Source organism: Malaclemys terrapin, chromosome 7 (assembly GCF_027887155.1).
Source record: "Malaclemys terrapin pileata isolate rMalTer1 chromosome 7, rMalTer1.hap1, whole genome shotgun sequence".
NCBI lineage: Eukaryota > Metazoa > Chordata > Testudines > Emydidae > Malaclemys > Malaclemys terrapin.
In genome coordinates, this window is record NC_071511.1 from 119,724,382 (window position 1) to 119,747,062 (window position 22,681).

A 22,681-nucleotide genomic window follows, 5' to 3' on the forward strand; every position below is an offset into this window, starting at 1 on the left:
TCCTGTAGGGTGGTGAAGGTGGATGCAGGTATTTCTGTGCCCTCCAGTTAAGGAGGATGGCTACAAGAGCGCACAGCATATGTCTCCTTTGCCCTGAGCTGAACACAAAAATTGGTACCTGACACTGCAAATGGCAACATTCCCTAGAGATTCCAGGATGCAGAACATAGAAAATCAGGGTTAGAAGGGACCTCAGGAGGTCATCTAGTCCAACCCCCTGCTTAAAGCAGGACCAATCCCCAGACAGATTTTTACCCCAGTTCCCTAAATGGCCCCCTCAAGGATTGAACTCATAATGCTGGATTTAGGAGACCAATGCTCAAACCACTGAGCTATCCCTCTCCTCTCCTTGCTTCTAATCTTTACATGCTTGTAAAGTAAAATATTTTTGAGTGTTCAGATGTTTGAACTAGGGCTGGTCAGTACCCGGAATTCCTGTTCTGCTGGAAATGCTGAAATGTCAAAAAAAAATGTCATTCTGTGTTGAAACGAAAACTCAAGATTTCAAAATGCCACACAGAATGGGAGTTCCAAAACCATGTTTAGGGAAACATCCCAAACAGATGAGACTCATCAGCCCGCCTGGAGACCCAACAGCCCTGCTTTGATCCCTGCTGCACTGCCAGGCGACTGGCTGTCATTGAAACCCTGAGAGCTCTGATTTGAGCTGGGACTCTCAGGGCTTCCAGAGCTGGACTATCAGAGCTCCCAGGTTCCCTGCCTGGGGAATCTGCGTGTCTCTGTTGAACTGGCATTTTCCGACAGAAAACAATTCAGCTGGAAATCTTCTGACCAGCTCTAGTCTGAGCCACTCAAAATGCAATTCTGCATATGAGCTAAGATGAGAGGAGGAGGGTGGATGGGAGGAAGGAGAGAATGTAGCAAAAGACCAGAGGGATAAATAACTGATTTGTCATGAATGCCGTCATTGCGCTGTTCACAGGCCCAGTAGGCAAAATAGCTGGGGACTCAGTGGTAGTGACCGTGAGTTAAAGTCCCTTAAAGGCTCTCATTAAGTGAGGGGACTGGAACAAAAGCCTTGGCCTAGCTCGTTAACCTGTGAGTCTTACCCCGTTTATAGAGGGGGGAGGAGATGAGAGGAAAGGCAGAGAGTGGACCCAGTAGCCTGTCATGGGCTGACAGAGTTTTAGAAGAGAGGGGTGAACAGCCATGTGGGCACCAATTTCATCAATCTATCTCCTCTGCTTCCCCCACACTAGGAGGTTCTTGCTACTCATCTCCCCTCCCAATGGCTCTTCGTTCTCACTCACCCCTTCCTTCTGCCCACCTAATAAAGTCAAACGAGCTGCATGGCCACTGCCAACGGCCCCAGCATGTCAGCGCAGTAGAGGCAGCATGGCCTAGTGAGTAGAGAGCTTGATGGGGTTTCTGGCGACCTGGGTTCTATTCCTGGTTCTGCCACTAGCCTACTGGGTGACCCTGGGCAAGTCACTTGCCTCTCTGTGCCTTAGCTTCCCTGATTGTAAAATGGGGAGAATCATACTGACCCCTTATTGGTTAAAGCTAGATGCTTTGCTGGATCTTGACCAGAATGCTCTCAGCAACTGGCAGGATCGAGCGCCTATTCAGAAAGCACTGGGGACACCTCCCATGAAATCAGTGGGGCTCGAGACTTATTGGTATTGACCTCAATGGAATTTCTTGCAGGTTTAAAGTGCTTCGAGAGCTACTGATGAAAGTGCTGTATGAGAGCTAGGTATTGTTATCTGGCTGCCAAAAAGATGCCACAGACAAGGTAGCAAGCACTGTTTCCTGCGACTCAGAAATGATGCAGTCAGCGGTGGCTGTTATGGGCCCATGCAGCCTGTGTATCAGCATTCTCCTGGCTCTCCAGGGTACGTGTGCAGTAAACAACAACACAGTCAGGGCCCGTTCTCCATCCCAAGTGTGCCTGCTCATTCCACCAGGCCGCTGCTGCAACGATGTACAGTTTATTGGTATGTAAACAAGAGGTTAAACCCTCAGGCGTAGCACAGAGATGCTTGCAGGTGTCTGGTTAAAAACATGCTGTGTGCAACTAAAGGGAAGCACAGAGGACGGGGATGAGGTGCTTCTGGTAAGAAGACAGGTTGTAAGTGTTGAACTCAAGTGAAAGGGAATGAAGAGACTCTGAACTGTTGTCTGTTTGTTGTGGCCGTTGTTAACAACAGCTGCAGTGAGTTCCCCAGCCATTCTCATCCTCATGAGGCAATCACTAGGGAGATCAGGTTGAGGGGAGGGAGAATTCGGCTAACCCGAGGTTAGAACCCTAGGTTCTAGATCCAGTTCAGTCCCTATTGATCTTATCCACTGCATAGGATCAAGGCCAGAACGTGTACTCTTCACTTACTTTCCAGCCAGCACTTGCCTGAGAGTTCCCACTCTCTAATGGGACAAAGTCCAGCCATTGTAAAGCGCTCTATGCACGGCACCGAGCGAGAGGACGGTGCTTCAGAGGTCCCATAAGTGAGTTGAAGATTCAAGCATTAGATTGTTCTGTTAAAAGCCAGATGGCCCTGGAAACTCTGAGATGGATGGCCAGGATTGATTGAGGGCTAAGTCTAGAAAGGTGCTGAGTTCTCAACCCACACTGACTTCAGGGGACATGTCCCTTGCAGGGCCGGCTCTGGCTTTTTTGCCACCCCAGGCAAAAAAGCTTTTCACCGCCCACCGGCAGGGAGCGCAGCAGGGGAGGGCGGCGAGCCTGGCCGGGGCTCCGCTCTCCCCGATTGGACGGAGCGCCGGGGGAGAGCGGCGAGCCCGCTGCGGCTTCGCTCTCCCTGCTTGAACGCCGCCCCCCTCCAGGTGCCGCCCCAAGCACATGCTTGGTAGGCTGGTGCTTGGAGCCGGCCCTGGTCCCTTCCTCTTTGCGAATAGGTGCTCGATCCTGCAAGCTGCTGAGAGCATTCTGGTCCTGATCCAGCAAAGCACTCAAGCAAGTAAATAGTCTCATTGAGTACAAAGGGCCTAAGGAAGGACCTTTGAGACGTGGACATGAGGTATGGTCTGTATAGGGACCCAAATTCAGCAATAAATCAGTTAGAAACCCAGTTCCCAATCCTTCACACCGAACACTGCAGTTCAGTGAGCACAGGGCATTCAGGCTCCAAGAATCTACAGGATGTAGGCACAAGGGCACAAGGGCAATTCAAGGCACAGGGAGGGAGAAGCTGCCTGGGGGAAGGAGCTGAAGAGATAGCAGGAGACCAGGGGTAGAAAGAAGGGTTTCCAGGGAGGATGGGCAGCCAGTCTTTCTAATAGCCCCCAAATTATGGTGACTCTGCTTTGCCCTTAATCCACCCCTGCGACCATCGCTCATAGCAATTTTTCTGTGGATGGCTGTAACACTAAGTTTGGCAGAACTGGGCATCTTTACTGAAAATTAATTTTCATGGTATTCTTGGATTTGAGTGGGGGGCTGGGACCCCAGATTAACTCACAGCCACTATTTCTCTCCACCCAGGACTAGCTGCAAGCATGAAAATAAGTTAAAGTGACAATACGGCCAACTGCTGGCACTAAATCAGCAGGTCTCTTTGGAACAGCCCTCTTGCTTTTTTATCTCCGCCTGGGTTTTCCCTCTCCCAGTTGCACAGCGGCCCAAATAAATCTCAGCCCCCAAAGCTACGCTTTTTTTTTTTAAAGGCACAACTGAAAAATGTAACAGCTCTCTCCTTTTCTCCTGCTTTATTAACAGTCCCTCCCTTTGAGGAGACACAATTTGCAGAGGATTTCAAAATACTGCTGCTGGAGAGAGAGACCACAGCCGTGAAGAGCTGCACAGTCTAGGTGTGGCCTTTCTAAAGCTGTTCTGTGCAAGCCACGAGCCCAGCCCCTCTGCATGTCTCCTGCCTGAATCTTTAATGGAGGGAATGAAGGGGAGCCTGCCTGATTGCTACTGATGTCAGCAGAAGCTTGCAGAGGCTCTGGTGATGTCACTGGAAGACGCTAGCTCCACCCCTTGCTTCAGCCTGGGCTGCCCACGTGGCCTGGGACGTCAATTTTGCATGGCAGCCTCCAGGAAGCAGTGACAATCCCAGGTGAGGCAATTGAGGGGTGCAGAGCCCAGCGGCATCCTTTGCACGCAGGAGACAGGGCACCTTTTGGAGCCCTCCGCCAGGTGCACATTGGGGGAGCTCCTTCACTAAGAAGGCTGCAGGGAGGGGGGAAGAACCTGATGGTGCTAAACAGGGTGACAAAGGTAACAAACAAAATCCAGTGCAGGGAGATGTGTGCAAAAAGCCCCAGGGGTGCTTTCGACTTTTCATGTTTGCACAGCTGGCTAGATAAATCCAGCTTCTGTGCGTCTTACCCAAACAGAGCCTACTCCAGACTACAGCATTTCAGGCTCATTTGCCCAGACACTGAGTAACAGGAAAGAGGAGCTGAAGCATGAAGTCTTTATGTATGGGATCCTGTATGGCTTAAGAAAGCAGATGCTGTGCCTTGGGAAGTCTGGACTATGTCTCTGTGTATAGGGTTTATGTGTGGGGGAGGGGAGGGAGGTGTTGTAAGAGTTGCTGATAACTTTGTCAGTTTCAGCTCTAGCCTTTTTTTTGTGGTTTAGCAACATTCTATAGAACAGAGAAGGGATATTAGAGTTTTGTCCTTTAAAAGAGATTGCTACATTTTATTAATATATGGCCCCTTTTAATACCAAAGTTTTAGACCTCACATGTGCATATCGGTATGAAAGTAAATGTTAGGCATAGCTGGGCAATCTGGCACCAATAATCACGCATCACAGATACATATATTTTGTAAGCTTAATGCTAGATATCGATTTTTCTCTAAAGGGCTATAGTCAATGCAGATCCCAAGGATGTCCTGCCCCGTGGAAGAATAGAAGCGTTTCATTTAGATTGTGACAAACACTATCCCTGAGGCTCAGCTATCATGGAGATGAATGTGGTGTGAATTATTAATTATTATTACTGCTATTATTTATTTATTTACTATTTGTATTGCCATAATGCCTAGGCGCCCCAGTCATGGAGCAGGGCTGTACACAGAATCAAAAGACAGAATATCTAGGGCATGGAATAAATACACCATTTGAACTGACAGTGGTAATAGTCCCAGAATTATTATTTTTAGACAGCGTCTGCCTTGGAATCTGAATGTCAATATATTGTGTGCATTTCATTTTTTTATAACACACAGATTATACCATGTCTTATCAACAATCCTAACTCTCTTCCATGTCCCAGCTATTCACAGCTTTTCATTAACATAAAATGGCTACTCAGAAAAAAAGCATACATGGTTTTTAAACTGGTAAGAGCGGGCTGTCATTTGTTTTTAATTTCAGATGCATTGGCATAAAACAATAATAAAAGGTAAGTTGCGTGGTGTACATTTTCAAAAGTGACCAGTGATTTTGGGTTGCCTAAATTTTTGGGTGCACAACTTGAGATCGGGGGGGGGGGGCTGGAACAATTTTTATAGAGGGGGTGCTTGAAAGCCTGGCATTTGGTTGCTATTATTACGTTAGGGTGGAGGTAAATGCTGACCCCTAGTTCCAGTGCCCCTGCTTGAGATGGTTTAAAGAAGCCTGATTTTCAGAGGGTTGGTGGTCAGTGCTTTCTGAAAATCTGGCCCCTGTAAGGGGTCTTAAGTAAGGCACCCCAAAATCACTTATCACTTTTGAAAATTTAGGCCCACCTCTAACCTATGTGCTATCCTGTAGACACATGAGAACTTATCCTCTGCTTCTACAACCCTTTACATGTTTAAAGTTGAGCGTGCACAAAATGTCTACAGGATCGGAGTCATAGCGACAGACCTTCCAGCTGTATCATGTGCATTTGTGCAAACAGATACTGTTACATTTTGTCTTGCACACAGAAAATCAGAGTTGCTGAATAGAAATTAAAAACAAGTCTTCAATAATATTAGATTTATTACATGACCCATATATTGAGGCTAGACATGCAAGATTGCAATCCAAACATTACCTGCTTAATGTGGTAGGATAAGTTATCTCTGCACAATAGAGCCATTGGCTACTGTCTCCTATTTTATGAATGGTTTCCTGGTGCTGTCCGTTAAGCCCATTCTGTCAAGATAGGAAAAGTCTATAGATGACTTGACCAAGGATAATATTAGACTAAAATCTTTTATGTCAGGAAAATATGATTTGTCCCAATTTTCTTTGTTCCTTTCATCCAAAATGAGTATTTCCAAAATAAAGCTGTATGATATAACCCTCCATAGAGGACAAGCACCTGATCTGCCATTTTTCCGCACAGAAACTTGCTTTGTATGTTTAAGCTGTCCGTGTGTGTTTACACACACATTCTAAACAAGAGCAGGCTTAAAAAAGCAGAAATCTGCTGCTGAACATGGATTAGAGATATAGGCTTAGCATTTTGATAAAAGAGACGTGAGTCTATTTGATGATTTAAATGAGAAGAATGCACACTGCATGGGGTACTAGGAAGTCCTGAGAGCTAGTCCTGACTGCCACTCACTCGCTGACTGGCTCTACTGATGTTGCTGCAACTCTGCCTCAGTTTCTCCACTGTAAAATGGGGAAGGGAACACTAATCTACCTCATGGGCTTGCTGCGAAGCTTAATGTCTATACAGTGCTTCGAATGTGTAAAGCTATATATGAATGCCGAGGATTAAATTATTATAGCTTGATGGCTGAATACATTATCTGTGCGGTCACTGACATTACATGCTGCACCAGCAGTATAGAGTGTATCCATCAACAGATTAACACAAGAGGAATATAAGAGAGATCGCTAGCACAGGGTATGTCATACTTTTCTTAGGGTCGAGACCATCTTAATAGACCTCATGTCTCACGGATGTGAACTTCCTTCCTTCCTCGCAATCACATAACATCTAAGTAATAACTGCAGCAGTTACTTACATGGGAAAGGAGTATGAAAAAAGCGTTGAAGCTGAGACTGAAATTCAGTGGTTTTGGGTGTCTTTGTTTCACTAAACTCCTTTGAAAATCCCAGTCTTAATGTATTTTTAGCGGCTTTTCTTGTAGCATAATAGAAGATGGATCTAAAGAGGATGCATCTTCTGAGTTTCCAGCTGTCCATGGACCACCATCAAGTGCTATGCAGACCACCAGTGTGCATGGACCACAGTATGAGCATCTCTGGTCTAGAATCTTAGGTGGAAGTTTTCCTGTACTGTAACATTCGTGCCTTCAAAGCTGTGCATTGTGGGATAAGAAAGTTTATTGTGGCCAAAGTCTGGTAGACCATTCATATTTGCCCTTTGCTTTCTCAGGCACGGCTGAGCTTGTTAAGGGAGAGCAAAGGGCCAACTGGTATTTGTTCCATCAAAGGCCAGAGGAATCAGGACTTGAGGGGAAAGCTACAGAGAGCAGGTAATGTGGCTATGGTTATTTAATGGCTTTGAAACGTCAAGGTTGCATCTTTCACTAGTGGGACAATTACTTTAATTTCAGTGCCGCTTGGTTTTAATCACTGAGTGAGTAAATAATTACAGAGAAATGATTTTAACTTAACACATGATTATATTTACTGCTGAGGGGAAAGGTCAGCTATGCTCTTAAAAATACAGAGTGAGCAGGTAAAATGACCCTCCAAGGAAACAATGAAAAGAATTCTACTGGAAACCTTGGGCATACTTTAAAATGGTTACTTAGAAAGCAGGAGTTACTGATGACATCCTTCATATGGGTTTCACTGCTAATAGATCTAAGTTTCTAATATTGCACTGCAGACTTTTTATTAGGTTTGTGCTTGGGGACAGTCTTTCCTGCCTTCTTCAGAATCTTTCGCTTGTCACTTGCAGGATTCGTTAGCAGCTAATCAAACCCTTGTTCTTTGCTTTTGTAATCAGTGTATCACCATCAGTTTCTATTTCAGGCTTGTGGGGACAAAGCACATGCCTAGAAAGGGAACTGTATCCTTAAGAGTTAAGGGAAGGGTTTCCTTTCTTTTTCTAACTGACCGTCAGATTGTTTCTGTCTTCTTGTGGACATCTATCCTCAGTGAAGGGAAATGATCAGCTCATTATATGGGACAGAAAAGAGTGATCAGAATAAGATACTGTACACCATCACGTACAAATAGTATACAGCCTTGGAAGCTTGCTGTGGAAATAGCTAGAGGGTGAAATCCCGGCCCCATTGAAAGTCAATGGGATTTTTGCCATTGGCTTTGTTGGGGCCAGGATTTCACCCAGGGTACGTATTAGCATTTGGGGTTTGTTTGCTCTTTTTTCCTTCCAAAATGTATTTGTAGAATAAAAATACTGTGCCTTGCTGCAGACAGGCAGAAGACCAGCTCACAAGCACCACGTGTGGCTTGTTCCCATTGGTTAGGAGAGGAAGAATGATCACGTGATTAAGGTGTTGGAGAGGGTTCAGAAGATCTTGGGGCAAGTCCTGACTCAGCCACAGACTTCCTGTGTGACCTTTGGCAAATCACTTCATCTCAGTTCTCTCTGTAAAATGGAGATAATACTATTTCATTTCTCCCACCCCTTTTTCCCTGTCTTTCTATGTAGCTTGTAAGATCTTTAGGGCAGGGACTGGCCCCTCTTATGTGTTTGTGCAGTGACAAGCATGGGGCCTTGAACTCAGCTGGGGTTTCTAAGCGCTACTGCAGTAGAAATTGTACATTAAAATAATAAGTGTTTGGGACTTTTAAAAATAGATGGAGTAGACAAAAATGTGACTAACTAAGATCCATCTCTCGTGTGCCATTATTTTCAAGCAGGGATTCACGGCACGCCACTACCTGTACTGGCCCTAGGGAGATGCACTGTATGAACTAACTGAAGTTAGAGACAGAAATGACCTATGCAGAATTCTACGTCTGTGTCCGTTTCATAGCTCAGATCTACACTACCCACTTACTTCGGTATAACTGCTTCGCTCAGTGAAAAATCCACATGCCGAAGCCATGTAGTTATACCAACCTTAACCCCCCTGCCCCGTGTAGACAAAGCTATGTCGGTGGGAGAGCTTCTTCCGCTAGGGTTGCCGTTGTCTGGTTTTCGACCGGAACACCCGTCCGAAAAGGTACCCTAGCGGCTCTGGTCAGCGCTGCTGATTGGCCCGTTAAAAGTCCGGTTGGCGGTGCAGTGGGGCTGGTAGGCGAGTCCCTACCCGGCTCCGCGCAGCTCCTGGGAAGTGGCAACATATCCCCGGCTCGGGGACGGTCACGGGGGTTCTGCGCGCTGCCCCCGCCCCAAGCACTGGCTTCGCAGCTCCCATTGGTTGGGAACCATGGCCAATGGGAGCTGAGGGGGTGGTGCCTGTAGGCAGGGGCAGCATGCAGAGCCACCTGGCCGCCCCTGAGCCAGAAGGACATGTCGCTGCATCCCAGGAGCCACCTGAGGTAAGCGCTGGGCTCACCCCCTCCTAACCCCCTGCCCCAGCCCTGAGGCCCCTCCTGTACCCAAATTCCCTCCTGGAGCCCACACCCCTCCCGCCACTGTGCCCCAACCTCCTACCCCAGCCCTGAGTCCCCTCCCACACTCCAAACCCCCCAGCCCAGAGCCCGCTCATGCATCCCAAACCCCTCATCCCTGGCTCCACCCCAGAGCCTGCACTCCCAGCCAGAGCCCTCACACTCTTCCAAACCCCTGTCCCACCCTGGAACCCCCTCCCACACCCCAAACCCCTCATCCTTGGCCCCACCCCAGAGTCCGCACCCCCAACTATACCCTAACCCCCTGCCCCAACCTGGTGAAAATAAGTGAGTGAGTGAGGATGCAGGAGAGAGAGCAGCAGAGGGAGGGGGATGGAGTGAGCGGAGGGTGGGGCCTTGAGGCAGAGGTGGGGCAGGGGGCAGGGCAAGGGTGTTTAGTTTTCTGTGATTAGAAAGTTGGCAACCCTACCTCCTGCCCACATAACTACCGCCTCTCACGGAGGTGGACTTATTAAGTTGACAGGAGAGTTCTTTACCAGAAGCGCTACAGCGGCACAGATGCACGTCTGTAGTGTCGACCTGCCCACAGATTTCAAGGCCAGAAAGGACCCTTATGATCACCTGGTCTCACCTTTTGCCTAACACAGGCCAGGGAACCTCACCCACTACCTCAAGCCCATAACTTCTGGCTGGGCTGTGTTTATTTTTGCTAACACAATAAAACAGGTGGGGATTCACTGCATGACAAATGCTCATGACAAGTTGGCAGCGGGGCCGTCCGTGCCAGAAAGGACGGGTGCCCATGATATAAAAAATCCTGAGCTACTAGTTTTTTGGATGATAAATCTTCTTTTTAAAATGTCCTTTAATAGGGCTGCACGAAATAGAATGTGAGAGTAAATAACGCACCAACGTGCGTGCCTTGGTGGATAACCTTTTTATATTTAATGGTCTGTACCCTCATCTACTTCTTGATTGGGACCGGCAAGATATCATCTCCCATTCCCCGCCCCTTTGCCCCTCTCTTGTCCTGCTATCCCCATTTGAGACTCTGTATAGCAGCCTCTATGCTTCTGGTTAAGGAAAGACTATACAGGATTTCCTTCACCGTCCAATGCCATGCAAACTGCAACTATCACCACTGCGCTGCAGCTCAAGCCAGAAAACTGCACCCTTAGGTGATTCATATGGGTGCAGCAAACTCTGCCGAACTCTATCACTGGAGCTAAAGGAGAAGGTATATAGGGGCTGGTGCCAGCTCCTAGAAGGAGTGCAGATGATACATGCTAGGCCAGTGTATCGCACAATTACACATGAATAACTTACTGATGTGAGAAAACATTTGCACAAGTGTTTACAACTAAAGGATTGTCACAAGTGTGACCCTAAAGGATTAAGCCTCATCTCTCAGCCTTAACATTGGCCAAAGAACCAAAATGGTAGACAACAAGGAAAACAAGAGGGCAAGAAGCTGGAAACTGGAATTATGGGGCCTGATCCTTGCCCTGTTGACACCAAAGTTTTGCCACTGAATTCAATGGGAAATGGATCAGGCCCTTACAATCCACAGGGGTTGGTGCAGAAGTACTAGGACAGTGTGCTTAATTTGTATTGCAGGTAGGAATATGAGTCCCAAGATTACTACAGAGCTGCTCCGACAGCTGCGACAGGTGATGAAGAACTCCAGGTACGTCGCAGAGCCCATCCAAGCCTATATCGTGCCGTCTGGAGATGCACACCAGGTAGAGATTTCAGTATTAAGGATGTTTCCTTCTAGAGGAAAAGTAAAAGTCTGTAGATGGCCATGGTTACTTTTTGATTTGCTTGTTTCAATAATTCCAATATAAAAGCTTTGGTGAGCAGGGGAATGATGCAAAGGGGAGCTGTAGATGGAGTTTCTAGAGTCTTTTTTCTGATGGTCCGTGCTTATTTTTCTGTAGGAAGTCAACTTTGGTGGTTCTGCTTTCTCCAGGGATGCCCATGGCCTACAAAGGGGAGCGTACCAAAGAAATGGCTGCTCCCATCCTGGCCCTTGTAGTATATTTTCTAGAGCTAGAGAGCCCTAACCTGCAGCTCTCACATGGAGGGGCTTCTGGGGGTAGCAGTAGGGAAGGCAGCATGCAGCAGAGGCCCAGGTCCCCTCCCATCTGTGCCCAGATCCCTGTGTGCCCAGAGTTACTCCTCTCTGCGCCAGCCGGAGAAGGTGACCCTGGGGCCCGCTGCTTGGGTGTTTAATTTTCATGGTTGCGGTGATACTTGGCTCTCTCCAGAATATTAAGAGTGTCTTGATCTAGTGTAGCTGTTTAGCCCAGGGCAACTTTAAAATGTTGAACCCCCTCTTGCCCGCATAAATGTGTATATGCGGTGTCCTCAGTCTTCATCCGAGCTCTGTTTAGAGAGCATCAGAGTTCCTGGGGGGGTGAAGGGAATCTTCTTCTGTCAGCCATTTTCGGAGACAGAGGGCCTGACCTCTCACCTTCCCATACCTGGGGTTGGAATTTACCCCTGTGCAAAGTGGGTGTGAAATGCTGCCGCATCAGAGTGTTTCACACCCTTTTTGCACAGGTGCACGTGAGGACACAAGGTGCAAGGCAGTGGTGAACGTGGCTGTGCCCCGGGAACACGTGCGTCATACGTTTCCCTTTAAATAGATCAACTCCTCAGTTCTGTGCGCTGGGTGAGGGGCTCCCCTGCAGCTGCTACATTTTGCGCCTGAAGCTACCTCTCTATCCGTATGTAACTCCAGTTACATTTTGCTACCCTGGAACTGTGGTCACGTGAGTTAAAGAATGTGACCTGCAGGATTCCTGATTTTTTTTCCCCCTTCTCTTTTGGTCTTTGCTACAGTGAATGCAGTAATGCAAACAACCCTGCTTCCTGCTGGGCAAGTTCATCAGGTTTCGACACAGAACTAAACAGTCTGAATGGAACTGATTAATGAAAACGGCTAATTACACAGCTGCCTGACTCGCATGTGTCATGGTGGGTTGCCTCTTCAAGGTCTTGTCTGCAGTGCGGAATTGCCCCAATTTCAGCCATTGTTGAGCTTCACCAGTCCAAACCCCCAGTGCAGACCAGGTAAACCACCCTAAGCTGCAGTTTCCAACAGCCCGGTATAGCCTGAGTCAAGCAGGGGTTCACAGCATCCATGCAAATCCTAGCTTTGCTTTTCTACATTCGGGACTCGCACTTGTGCAGCACCACCAGCGACTGAAATAGAAGCAAATCAGTAATGCGGACAAGGCCTAAGACGGGGGGAATTTTATTCCATTGCTTGGTTGCTCAAAGTACCTGCATTTTGCTGACATTTTAGGGCCCTGATACTGTGACATGCTGAGTGCCCTACCTCTCCTGGGCTTTGGTGTGAATTGAGGTCTCTCAGTAGGTTGCAGCAACTTGTCCATGTAAGCTCTAAGATCCCTGCAGTGCTTTTAATGTCAGGTTCCGTACCAAGGCTAAAATATTTTTTTTCTCCATTGTATTATAGACCTAATCAGACCCCCTAGTTTTCCAGGTTTTACTTATCCTTTCAATTCCATAGACAGAGAAGCACAGAAGCATATAAACAGAGAGCTGGAAGGAACCTCAAGAGGTCATCTAGTCCATCCACCTGCACTGGTCCCCCTAGACTACCTCTGACACGTGTTTGTCTAACCTGTTCTTAAAATCTTCCAATTCCAGGGATTCCACAACCGCCCTAGAAAGGATTTTTCTAATATTGACCCTAAATCTTCTTTGCAGCAAATTAAGCTGATTATTTCTTGTCCTGCCTGCCGTGGACTTGGTGAACAATTGATCACCATCCTCTTTATAAGAATCTTTTACGTATTTGAAGACAGTTATCCGATCTCCCCTCAGCTTTCTCTTCTCTAGACTAAACTTGCCCAGTTCTGTCAGTTCTTTCCTTGTAAGTCATATTTTCCAAACCTGTTATAACATTTATTGCTCTTTTGGACTGTCTCCAGCTTGCTCACCTCTTTCTTAAAGTGTAGTGCCCAAAACCGGACGCAGTACTCCAGCCGAGGCCTCACCAGAGCCGAATAGAGCACAGTTACCTCCAGTGTTTTACATACGATACTCCTGTTAATACATCCCAGAATGATATTTGCCTTTTTCACAAAAGCATCACATTGCAGAGCTCTTAAACAGAACCATCTTTTCCTAGAATCTCGGAATCCAATTTATATCCTTTCCAGAGACGGCCAATACCCTGGATTGGTGTCTGCTTTAGCCAGTGCTGAATACTGGCTGTATTACTTACATTGATTTCCTACAGTGTATTATACACTGAGCCTGACTTGTATCTCTAAACCAGTGGTAGGAAGTCCGAGGGAATGGAAGGGCCTCTTGTGAACAAGGTAGTGCAGTGAGGTGTGATCACTTCAGATGGGTCTCTCACAGCTAGTAAATGTCTGCCCAGCTCATACCCCCACATTTGGGTTGGCTGGATTGCCACTCTCTGCTCCAGACTGGAACAGCATGAGGTGTGGTTGTTTAGGACTGATGAATGGGCAGAATTGTAGAGCAATGGAGGAGAGGAATTTTACACAGCATCCACCTGACCTGTTCCAGCTCTGACCAGTGCAGGTATTATTACTGCTGGGACTCCTGATGCACCTGCCAAGTAAGTGGCAGGGTTTGTTTGAAATGCTCAGAGGATCAAGGTCACCCCTGTAAAACCAATGGGCTACTCACCTAATTGCTGCTGTACGTTACAGCTGGAATGCACCTGCAGTGCTGCCGAATGCACTCAACGCAATAGATTTGAGTGTTAAAGGGCCTGACCGTGCAAACTCAGATGAGTAACACCATTAACTTCAAAGAAGTTGAGCAAAGAAGGCTCACTTGACTGAGGGCTTGCAGGATGGGGCCCTAAAATTCCAAGGTTTGGACAGCAGCCCAGCAGGTGTGGTGGGCAGCCGCTTTAGGGTCTGAGCTGGGATGAAATCCAGTCCAGTTGCCAGAGGAGCTCCAATTAGATGGGTTGTTTCGACCGTGCAGTGGCTGACGCTCTGTGCAGCATTCACAGGTGCACAGTGCTAATTTTAGCACAGGTATGATTATCACAAAACACTGGATAATCTTAGCACAGTAGGGATTGCTGTATGGAACAGGAGATGAACTGCTGCTCAGATACGGTGATGATGCGGCTCTGTAAGAACCTAAATAGATAGATAGCTACAAAGGGCTTTTGCTTAAGTCATCTTCCTTCCCATGCAGCTCAAAGCCACTAATTGTACTTTAAGGCCCATCTATCCCTTTGCTTAGTTTCAACTCTCCCCTCTCTCCCCCTTTAAATGTTTCCTGCATGTTTCCCTGTATGGGACACTGTCAGGGAAGATTTTTTCCTCAAATTAAGATTCTTATTTTTTTTAAATAAGGTTTTACCAAAGCTAAGACCAATAGAAATATTCCTCTGGGGGATGGGTGTTAGAAAAATCACTGTTATATTTTGTAAAGCCATTAAATCTCCCCCTGTTGTGTTTGTCACCCAGACATTTCAGCATTATGTTAGGGCGTAAGACCCGGAAAGTGAAATTAACTAGCTAATACCTGCCCATGTAAGTGAAACAGACTGACGTCTTTCCTCATTGTGGGAGCTGAGAGAGAGGGAAGAGAAAAGTAAATAAACTACGGGTGGGATCTTCAGAAGTGTCCGTGACTTAAGAGCACTGCAAGTCAATGGGACTTATGCTCCCAAATCACGCAGGTGGTTTTGGAGCTGCCCCATATGAATAGAGGAATAGATCCAGATTTTTAAAAAATCTTTTATATTTAATATTTAATGTTTGAAACATCGTACAGGATTTTAAAAAATAAACACATGGGCAGATTCCAAGCAGAGATTAGAGGAGCCCCAAGCAGCGTGGTGATCGCCTTCCATTCTGCTGCACGCTCTGGAAGCTAGACACAATAGAGGATCGGGCCCGTGAGATTTAATTTGACTGTAACCCCTCAGTGTTTCTGATTTGATCCTGGCTATTCAGTGCCGCAGCAGAATCAAGGAGGCAGGGAATAATCCCATGCTGATTTGCAGACTTTTGTCTTGGATCATTTGCCTGGTACTCTATTGAGCCAAGGCTTTTAAGGCTGGCCAGGAGTAAGTTGATTTGCTGAATTGTGCTGATAATTAGAGGCAAGTTTAGCAATCCTGACCTCCGATCTTGGTTGAACAAGATCCCAGAACAGGGTGTGTTGGCTATTTCAAAACACAGGAACACCTTGGCTAACAATTTTTCTTCTTCCATTTTGGCAACAGATTGTGGACGTTGGGAGTTTCTGTGTCCCCAGCCTATTCAGTTATTTAGGGTTTTTGCTGAGACTGACAACAAAGGTGCCAATTAAGATGGTTTTATGATGTGGGCACTTTAGAAGTTACCCAGCTCTCTTCCTTCCCCCTCCCACTTGTTTCACATAGGGAAGTAAGTACTCATCCAATGGTAACCAATAACTTCTGGTTACTTCTGACCTGGGCTGGATTTGAACAGGTAAAGTAGAAGTAAAAGACTTGGTACCTAATTACAAATCTCCTAAAGGCTTGAAAGTTTTATGGCCTAACAACCTTGACTTTCTCCTTTTCAATGGCATTGTTGTAGAGGAAAAATTCTAAAAGGGCTTCTTGTAAACTCCAGTTGGAGGACATAAATAAATATAGTGGCATTTAAAGATTTAATGGCCCGTATACTTTCGTTTCCAAGATCAAGGAATGCTTGTGTGTTCTCTTCTTCTCACTTTGCAGCTTCAAAGGCAGGATCTGTTTGTTGCCAAATGGGAGGTTGAGTGTGAAATAAATATCAGCAAACTGCAGCACTTCACTGTTTACAGAAGTTGGTGGGAGAAAAGTGCCGGAGGTTTAAAAAAACAGGCAGATATAAATACAAAGTAATCACAGATACTTAAATGTCCCAAAGGAACAATTTTTAAACACTTGTTAGGACTTCCAGAGGAGAAGAACCCAATCTTGTAACTTGTTTGTTTCTCTTGACAGTGTCCTTCAAGAGAAATGAAGCTTTTCAATATACTTGTCATCAACTGCTTTTGTTGTTGCTGTTGTAAATAATTCGCTGCGTCTTCTGTATTCCAGAGTGAGTACATCGCGCCCTGTGATTGCAGACGGGCATTCATCTCTGGATTTGATGGCTCTGCAGGTACGTTACCAGAACCTCTTTTGTTGTGTGAACCCATATTTCCCCTGAAAAGGAGTGATCAGATTCACGTGTATGCTGGATGACGAAAACCTAACCAAAATGTTTGGACTGTTTCCTTCCCATATCAGCGTCTGCAAAATTACGTATTGGCTGCCAGCTGAAAATTATGTAAGATCAATGCAGTAACGGGCTTTCACAAAAGATTGACCCCTGAACAAACCTCCCATAAAGCCAAATCCTGTTAACCGTTTAATGCAGTGCTCGCAGCCTGCTTTTATGTTGCCTAACGGGAGGCCACTATGAACAGATTGTACGTTGCCCAACAGAGTTGGGATTAATGGTAAACAATGTTTGTCAGCCACTTTCAATCATCTTAGAATGAAGCTAGTGCCAAAAATACTGAACTGTGAAGCTGAGTTTATGGAAAAGTTTGCTTATCTCATAGAGGCACGGGATGTTCTTTTGGCTGAAGCATAGGACTGGAAGTTGGGAAGGCAGACTTCTATCCCAGGCTCTGCAATGTACTTGCTGTGAAATTGCGGACGAGTCACTCAGCCTTCCTATGCCTCCCATCTCCCAGCTGGAAATCAGGGTTAATAACAAATACTGACTTCCACACAGGATGCTGTGAGGCTTCGTGGGTCAATTTCCGTAAAGTGTTTTGAGAGCCTCCTGTGGAAAACGCTCTATACAGAAATGCAGAGCAGCGGTGCTCTATAACACGAGTCCTGCATCCCGGCCTTCCTGTCTTCAGCCTGGCGCCTCACTCTGCGGTCAGAAGGGCGGTGCTCCACCGTCAGACCGTGGCAGGATTTGCGCAGGCTTGGGCTCATGCAGGGTTTGCTGAATGAAAACTCCGTTTTTAAATGGGTTTCGGCTCCAACTGCATCAGTGTGTGTTTGGCCAGGGGAGAGGAGGCTGACCCGGAGTTTGTGAGCTGTGCTGCAGTAAGATAGACTGCAATCATTGTAAGAGAGAAAATAGGTCATGTGATATGACGCTGGGACTCAGGAGATCTGGGTTCAATTCTTGGCTCTGGCACAGACACTCTGGGTGGCCTTGGGCAAATCATTAGATCCCTCTAGCCTTGAGTAAGCAAGTTAGGTAAGCAAATGCCTAACTTAACCATGTGAGTAGTCCCATTGATGTCCGTTCCCATTGCTTACATATGTGGCTGAACCAGGGCCAGCGTGCCTCAGTTTCTCACTGTAAAATGGGGATAATAATGCTTCCCTTCTCTCACTCTGTCTTTTCTGTTTAGATTGTAAACTCTTTGGGGCAGGGACTGACTCTCTGTTGTGCAGTTCCCGGCGCAATGGGGCCCTGGTATCAGTTGGGGCTTCTTGCTCTTTCTCTAGTAATGATGATTTGTAAGCCAGGCTTCAACTCCTCCATGCTGGCTGGCTGAGCTGTGTTTAAACTGAATTAGTCTGAGGAGATTTAAAAGCAAGTTCAGCAAACCCAGTTCCTGGTGTAGAATGGCTTGGCCAGAATTGCAAAGGAGTTTGCCTCTTAGTTGTGGGGAACAATTAGTATCTCCATTAATACCCAAGTGACGTTAGAACTGTGACCTGAGCTTTCATACGGACTATCCGGCATCTGTGTACATTTCAACTAAACCCTGTGCAGTCCATGTAACTGTGATGCATCCGATACCTCTGTATCTGCCCCTCTGTGTTCCGATGAACCACAAACTGACTTATCCCTTTTGCTTCCTGGCCAGGTACTGCCATTATAACCGAGCAAAAAGCAGCCATGTGGACGGACGGACGCTACTTCCTGCAGGCAGCACAGCAAATGGATAGCAACTGGACGCTCATGAAGATGGGTGGGTGGCCGTCCAAAATATTGCTCCACTAATATACAGAGAACTAAATAGCAGGGCATGGGGGTGCTCTATGCACTCAGGTTAATTAATTGCCAGGGCATGTGAATGAACTAAGATCAGGGGAGTGCCTTTCACAAGGAAAATCAAAAAGGAATAGGAGGATCGGCATCTGCACAAGATGCTGCTGCTTTAAGATCTGTCAGGGCACTTGCATGTGAGTGTGACTTATATGTTCGCTTGTGCTGTAATTTAAGGGTCTGTGTGAAACCTCTTCTGCATGGTTTTTGCTTTGCTCTTGGAACTACATTTTATCCCCTTTTCCACATCCAGGTCTGAAGGATACGCCGACTCAGGAGGACTGGCTAGTGAGTGTGCTCCCAGAGGGCTCGAAAGTTGGAGTGGACCCTTTCATTATTCCAGCTGGTTAGTTTATTTTATACTTTCCAGGTTGGGTGATGAGATTCTGTCTACCCAAATTCCCCTCGCTGTTTCAAATGGGCAGAGGAGCCTTCTTCGCTTTCCAGGTTACAGCCTATTACTGCTACACAGCTAAGAGAGTTCTTCTTTAGCTCAAGCGTTAGAGGCCTGTGCTTTTGGTGCCAGATCTCTGGTTCATTTCCCACTGGTGACTGTGATACCTCTGTCAGTATGTCACTATGGCCTGTTACATCTGGATGTTGCTTTTCTCCTCCTCCTCCTCCTGCTGCTGCTGACCACGTGGAAGGGGCCGGGGAGGAGAAGAAAGCTTAGACTTTTCCAGCATCCCCTAGCACAGAGGGAATTCCTGTGTTTCAGACATTTGTGGCCAGTGCTCTTAGCTCTCTCCCCTTTGGCAGATCAGTGGAAGAGGATGTCTAAAGCACTGAAAAGTGCCGGCCATGTTCTCGTGCCGGTCAAAGAGAACCTGATCGATGCAATCTGGATGGATCGGCCCCAGCGACCCTGCAAACCTCTGATGACCCTGGACCTGAGTTACACAGGTTAGTGGGATCCGGCCCTGAATTGAGTGGATTCATTTTCACTCCTCTCTTCTCTCTTCCTTTCCCTTTATAAAGTGACAGGAGAAATATAACTGCAGCCCAGCATGATGTGCTGTTTGATTAAATTAAGGATCTAATTAGACTCTGTTTATTCTATTCAATGATCTTTTTGTTTTGGAAACCAGACATAAGCATTGATTGTGCCTAGATACTACAGCGATGGTTTATAATAAATGCACAGATGTATGTTTCTGGAAAAAGGAGAAAAAGCTTGAAGCTGGTGGTGTATGTCATAAAGGAGCAGTAAGGAAGACAAGCCAGAAATTGCGTGTTTGGCTTCTAGGAAATTCTACTCTCATCACATTAGGGCTTCATGGCTGTATGTCTCTGCTGTTAGTCAATATATTAGGCGGTGATAACATTTGCAACTAAAGAACCAAACCCATCCACCGTCAGCAAATGTATTGTATTTCACAGGGGTAGGCTGGAAAGAGAAGATTGCAGCTCTGCGTGCGAAAATGGTTGAGAGAAAAGTCCTTTGGCTTGTGGTTACAGCCCTGGATGAGGTATCTTGTAAGTATCCTGGCTGGGTGGGTTATCAGATCTCCCTGGCAGTACAACAGAACTTTCTCTCATGGCTGGGAAATGGGAAATCTACCCAGTGCCAAGAGGGGTTTGTTATAAGTCGATTAACCTGTATCAGAAGCAGCTATGGGACAGGGTCAGGAGCAGTCACCGTAGATTTTGCTCTCATTTATGTCTGTGAAAATCCAGAGCGATAGAGCAGATTTAGGCCCAGTGTAAACAACAAATCACCACACTTGAAAAGCAGGCGAAGAGAAGGAAAAGGAAGGTGATGTATAAAACCGCGGCAGCTTGAGGAAAGAACTGACAGACAAAATGTTCTAGCATAAAATATCCTTACGCCCTCCCACCGGGAAGCGGAAGGCTGTTTTAAGCCGTGAAACCTTGCCATCACTGAAGCAGTACTGTATGTGGCTCTAGGTACACAAATAGACACACCGCCATTTTGTATGCAACATTTGTGATTTCTAAGCATGTGTGTGTATGTGCTTGTGATTTCCGCAAGCCTGGTTCTAAGTTTCAAACTTATTAAAAGGAATCCCCTAAGCTCCTTTCCCCGACAGTCTGCAAACTCCCGTAGCAAAACAAGACTGCAATGGACCTCGTCCTAGTCCCCACCCGTTCCCCTTTGCACTGGACTGGCAGCCAAGGGAGCTTAAACAACCCGCAGGAGAGTCTCCAAGTAGCAAAACCAATGTAGCCAGCTCTAAGCCCTGTGATTCTGGCCTCCCGCCCCAGCATAGTAGGCATTCCCAGGGTGGGTGGAGGTCAGGCCAGAGCTCATGGAACAGCCCCAGGGCTCAAGATAGATAAGATCTGGGTTGCTCTAAACCTCAGAGTAGGTCCAGATGACCCATTGTTGACCACACCAGAGGCCTGTGTGCACTAGCACTCCTGCTGCTGCACCAGTGGGGCTGCGCCTGTGTAGGAGATGTCCCAGGAAATCTGAGTGCAGGCCCGGCGTGGGTGTATGATTAGTAGACGCTGTAGAATCTGCATCACCTGCTCTGGAGTGTAAATTATCTTGGCAAATTCCCAGCTTCAGTTTGGAAATCAGTAACGTGGCGCCAGCCGCGTGGCCTAGTCGGGGTCCTCGGTATTCACTCCTACAATTGTGAAACCAAGCACAGCGCTTCCTGTTTCATCAAACAAAGACATCCAATAGCAGCGAGACCTGCCTTAGCATTAGCAGAGATGGCGGCTTTCTGACCTTATCTGTACAGACCCCGCGGCGTGTGCGCCGCTTTACAGACAAGTAAAACAATCCTGGCTCTCAGGTGGGTACAGTCTGAGTACACCGACCAGTGCAAGGGGTGACCCATGAACAAAGGGGTGAGGAGGGGCTAAGGACAGCGAGAGATCGTGAGAGATGTTTATTGCTAGGTGTACATGTGGAGCCCCTTTCCTTTACTATACATGGGAAAACCCATTCATCTGATGTTTGGCCACTAGATGTTGCTCTATTAAAATCTGAAAGGGCATCTGGGAGGAGGGTTGAAGAGGAGGCCAGCACCATTCCACAGCATGGAGACCTTAATCTTGCTCAACTGGCAGATTTCTACAGCCCCTTCCTGGAAGCCCCGTATGGGTCTTTGTAACTTGGGAGAAGCAGGGTCTTTCCCAGGAAGCATGCACATACCCCACAAGTGTCCTACCTGATGTTGCATGGCCCAGTGGACCCAGCCCCAGACTCTTCCACCTCCGCCGGCTGGCTCGCCGCGTCACCGGGAGCCGCTCTTTCACGTGAACGTTTCCAGGAGTGAGTCCCTGGGTTTCGGAGGGCTCAGCTTGACTCCTGAAACCCGGCGCTCAGAGAGGCCGAGCGCCCGCCGCGCCGCTTGGCATCCCCCTGAGTCGTGAGGGACCTGCACGTTTGACAAGCAAGGCCGAGCCGTCCGCAGCCGAGCAGCCGCAATCAAAGGCCGTTTTGTAATGTTTTGGCCTTAACTTCTCTGTGCTTTCCTTCCCCCGTGGGTCCCATGGCTGACAGGGCTCTGTGGGAGCAAAGTTCTAAAACTTGAGCACTCTCTGGAGAGCGAGGGGTGATCTGCGGTCATGGCAGAGACCGGGAAATCACTTCCTTGCCATTGTGGTATCTCCACTGTAGTCTAGCTACTGAACCAGAGCCTGAAGAGATTTTTCTGGCATCATTTAGTACTCACAGTTTTGGTGCCATCTAGTGGAGAAAGCAAATTACTGCCAGTAAAGCTCTGGGGAATTGCAACAGCTGGACTCTGGCTTAAAGCCCTTGTGTGAACCTGCTTTCGAGCCAGCTGACTTTGGTTTTGTTTTTCTTCTCTAATATTGTTGAATTTAAATGATGAAACAAGACTGTGATTCTGGGCTCTCTTTTCTTTCCTAGGGCTGTTTAACCTCCGAGGCTCAGACGTTGAATACAATCCAGTATTTTTTGCTTACGCTGTCATAGGAACCGACACAATCAGGTCTTTACCTCGCCCCTTCTTTATCGTTACCAAGTGTTGCACTGACGTTCCAGGCGTGTTTCCTCCGAGAGACTGGCTGGCTCTCGCGTTGTGTGTGTCCTTTTAAACTCGGCCATATTAATGTCCCTTCCTAGCATTTTTATATTCCATGATAATCCATTTATCTCCCCCTGCTCCCCTCTCATCATTGTGGTGGCGGAATCAAGAGCTTTTGCTTCTGTTCCCAGGTCTGCTACTGTGTGACCTTGGGCAAGTCCTTTCACCTTCTCTGTGCTTCAATTTGCCCCTCTGTAAAATTGGGATCATGTAAAATGCTTTGAGAT

The 22,681-nt window shown here is 47.1% G+C and overlaps 1 protein-coding gene across 2 annotated transcripts in view; it reads left to right on the top strand.

Moving 5' to 3' along the window:
* Window positions 1-3,877: 3,877 nt before the first annotated feature.
* The window catches only part of XPNPEP1 (X-prolyl aminopeptidase 1), a 40,814-nt gene continuing 22,010 nt past the window's right edge, over window positions 3,878-22,681 (top strand). Inside the window, exons 1-9 of one of the 2 annotated variants that reach the window (XM_054034790.1) lie at window positions 3,878-4,040; window positions 7,257-7,356; window positions 10,991-11,115; window positions 16,458-16,521; window positions 18,245-18,349; window positions 18,680-18,772; window positions 19,186-19,329; window positions 19,807-19,902; window positions 22,277-22,358. In XM_054034790.1, coding sequence (XP_053890765.1) covers window positions 10,999-11,115; window positions 16,458-16,521; window positions 18,245-18,349; window positions 18,680-18,772; window positions 19,186-19,329; window positions 19,807-19,902; window positions 22,277-22,358 — 701 coding nt within the window. In that variant the 5' untranslated portion in view covers window positions 3,878-4,040; window positions 7,257-7,356; window positions 10,991-10,998. Of the gene's footprint in view, window positions 4,041-7,256; window positions 7,357-10,990; window positions 11,116-16,234; window positions 16,256-16,457; window positions 16,522-18,244; window positions 18,350-18,679; window positions 18,773-19,185; window positions 19,330-19,806; window positions 19,903-22,276; window positions 22,359-22,681 lie in introns of those variants that run through there. The other variant, XM_054034791.1, reaches the window with a different exon arrangement.